The sequence below is a fragment of the Nematolebias whitei genome, chromosome 20 (assembly GCF_014905685.2).
Source record: "Nematolebias whitei isolate Nwh7 chromosome 20, NemWhi1, whole genome shotgun sequence".
In the NCBI taxonomy this organism is placed as follows: domain Eukaryota; kingdom Metazoa; phylum Chordata; class Actinopteri; order Cyprinodontiformes; family Rivulidae; genus Nematolebias; species Nematolebias whitei.
In genome coordinates this window covers 27560653-27564110 of record NC_056517.1, presented here as the reverse complement: position 1 = coordinate 27564110, position 3458 = coordinate 27560653, and the positions used below count along the sequence as shown (strand labels likewise).

General features: G+C 42.9%; 1 protein-coding gene across 1 annotated transcript; it reads right to left on the bottom strand.

Moving 5' to 3' along the window:
* Nucleotides 1-1280: 1280 nt before the first annotated feature.
* On the bottom strand, nucleotides 1281-3167 carry LOC119426777 (OTU domain-containing protein 1). Its single transcript, XM_037694359.1, has one exon. The coding sequence runs from the start codon at nucleotides 2936-2938 to the stop codon at nucleotides 1673-1675; it is 1266 nt and encodes a 421-aa protein (XP_037550287.1). The 5' UTR covers nucleotides 2939-3167; the 3' UTR covers nucleotides 1281-1672.
* Nucleotides 3168-3458: the final 291 nt, after the last annotated feature.

Sequence of the window (3458 nt, the reverse complement as noted above, 5' to 3'; positions counted from 1 at the left end):
GTAAATACTGTATGAATGTGCGTGCTATGTATAATGTATGCATTTACCATATGCTTGTACTGTAGGCCTAAATATGTATGTGCTATATTTATGTGTTTGTATGCATGCATATACATGCCATGTGCTATATGCATGTATGCATGTATGTATGGATGCATGTATGTTTGTATGCATGCATGTACATGTGATGTGCTATATGTATGTATATATGTATGTTTGTATGCATGTGTGTACGTGCTGTGCTATGTATTAGGTATGTATGTTTGTATGCATCCATGTACATGTGCTGTGCTATGTGTTAGTAGGCATGCATGTACATGTACTGTGCTGTATGTATGTATGCATGCATGTACAAGTACTGTGCTACAGTATATATATGTACTGTATATGCATGCATATGCATGCATACAGTACATGTACTGTGCTATGTATTTATGTATGTATACATATGCATGTAGTGTGCATATTTATGTATGCATGCATATGCATGCTCTGTGCTATATGTATGCATGTTTGCATGTACGGAATGAACAAATTTTATAAAATATTTTTGAAAATACTTCCAAAAATCTACTGTAGCACAAAAAGGCTGATCTCTTTTTAAAGTACTTCTTCTGGCTTATTTTTTTTCTGTTAGTCATCAAAATTATTAGAATGACTCGTTCTTTTGTCTTCGTTTGAACGTTTTGTTCAGAGTTCATTGGTTACGTCCACGTTTTTTTAATATCAATAATGACCCTTACAATAAACTGACCTTTAGCGCCTCAAGATGTCTGCTGATCGTCAAAAATTTATCAATATACAAATCACACGTCTATCCTCCATGAGTTTTCAACTAACATAGCTGTTCCAAAACAAAGTTCAGCAAAAGGATTATAAACTTATTTTAGCCATCATAGCAATTTTTAAAGAACAAATGTTTGTATCTCATGATTTACTGAGCTGTGCCCCAACAAAAAGCATAATTTCTGCAACAAATTATGCAAAAAGTAACTACTTGAATTATCTTCTCAGCTACTGGTGGCTTTTTCCCCACAACAAATGACACAATACTGGATATTTCTACTTGAAGAATACCTTCAACTTGATTATACGTTTTCAGAATGAATAAACAAGATCAGTGAAACTAGACAGTTTAATAAAATAGTGTGAGCAAAGCACATACACATATAGTAAACTCAGTTATTTTCTTTCATTTTTTTTTTAATTATGAATTATTTTGTCAAACACAAAGACTGGAATTATTCAAAAAGAACAGGATACAAATCCAAACTTTCTCAACAAGTCTGACTGGACTTTTGTGCAAAAGTGAGTAAACAGATAATGCATGATAAAGCCAGGTGTAAAAATGCAAACTAGGTTTCTCTGTATTTGAAAATATTTGGCAACTGCCAATAAAGCATATCAGAAAAATATGTTTGCCCCCCACAAAAGGAAAAATAAATACTGTACACACCAAATCCACTCCAATAATCTACGTCTCGTAACCAAAAGTATCTCAAAATGCCACACAACCTTTCAAACAATCATTTGGAAATTCTGGTTCATAAAAACCCACGCATGTGCACTGCACTTCCTTTCACCCATGATAGAAATCTTATAAAAATAATTTAAAACTAAGCAGGAGCGATACTATTCAGTAACAAACATTCACTCTCGAGATGACTTTCTTTCACACAGATCCGTTCTGTTCTATGTACATCTTGGATAACGAGGCTGCCATCGACTTCGCCAGTTCCTCGTCTCGCTTCCGCTGCATCTGTGACTGTCGACACCAGTCCTCATACTCTGGGTTGGGGAGACACTTGTCCAAAATGACATCATAGTGTCCATTGCTGAGCCAACTCAACCAGATAGCCAGTTTGGAAGCATCCTCCTCCCCAAGATAGTGCACCATGGTGGAGACAGTGGGACTCTCCAAGCTCCCCCCAGTTGTAAGGTGAATGTTGACGTTGAGCATCTGGCTCATGGCGAGAAGCTCCGGGTACCCTGCCCAGGTGCCGTCCTGAGCTGCGTTGATTAGGAACTCCCCCACATCCCCTTCAATGACTGGGATGAAGTCGTCCAGGTGGTCGGCGATGTGGTACACCGTCTGCTCCCGCAGCTCCCCGTGTCTGGACTGGTCCCCGTACACGGCTTTGCACACAGCTCTGTACAGACAGTTGCCATCTGGAATGATGTGGTACCTGTACCTGTGCCTCTCCTGGAGGTACTTGTTCTGCTTCTCCACTTCAGCCAGGTACCGGGTGACTTTGTCCACTTTGTCCTGGACTCTCTGAGGAGCTGCCTCCTGCAGGACGCTGAGCTCAAAGGCCTGCTTGTCATCTGAGGCTGGGGTCGCATCACTGAGATGCTCCTTTCTGAAGTCTTTGTGAACTGATCTGGGTGCAGCCAGCTCCCATCCATTTCGAAAGTGGGCACTGGGGAGTGAATCCGCATCATCCTCCAATAAACTCCCAATCTTTCGTTTCCGTTCATCTGCTACGGATTCATTTGCGCTGTTGCTCTTGAAAACAAGATTCCCACCAGGAGCAAACATCTCCGTCCCATGTCTGACGTGCTCCACCAGTTCTCCCACCCTGCCTGCGTCGCTGCAGAGCGCACGCGACTGAAGGGAGGGGGTGTTGTTTTGAGGCCCCCTCACGATGCGAACGGGCACGGATCTTTCCAGCCCGTCGGGTTTGCGGATTAATATCTCTGCGGTGGAGGTGAAGTAAGTCGGCCTCGCGGGCGAAGCCTCGTAGCTGGAAAAGGCGGGCATGTGTGACGCAGCGTCGCCGCCGCTGGAAGTCGCCTGACGTCGGTCAAACCCCGCTCCGTCGACCTCCGGGGAACTTCGAGTCGTCCCGTTCAAGTGCTCGGCGGCGGGCGACAAAGTAATCGTAACTCTGCGAGACGTCCTCGGGTAGTGTGTCAGCGCACTGTTGTACAGCTGCATTTTCACAGTCCTTTATAGTGAACGCCACGGCCGGGCCGTTACGAAAACATGACAGCCGCAGCTAAAAATACCCTCCGTGTCGTCAACAGCTAATTTGTGGCGAGGGTCTCCATGACCCCTCGAGTCGTGTTATCATTTACTCACAGGGACGACGACAACATCCACTTTAGTCTTCTTGCGTCATTTGCAGTTGGGGCGCCTCCCTAATTTTAGACGTCCAGATTGTTCCAGGACCACTTCCGCTCAAAACAAGATCTACTTCCGTTTGGAGCGTTTCAAAATAAAAGCCGCTTCCCTAGTAGAGACAGAAAAGGCATCAACAAACGTGGTCAGTTTGCCCACTGAGGGCCACATCAGCATATCGGTTGCCCTCAAAAGGCCAGATGTAACTTTAAGACAGTATAAATGTAGCTAAATTTAACTAAATGTAATGTTAAAAAAACACAACTACCCCTTAATGTTAAATAACTGATTTTTTACTTATTTAACCTACAAATATTATGTATATATATATATATAT

Excerpts from the sequence above, each read along its gene's own strand:
- LOC119426777 (XM_037694359.1), bottom strand. The coding sequence starts at position 2,938 with ATGCAGCTGTACAACAGTGCGCTGACACACTACCCGAGGACGTCTCGC.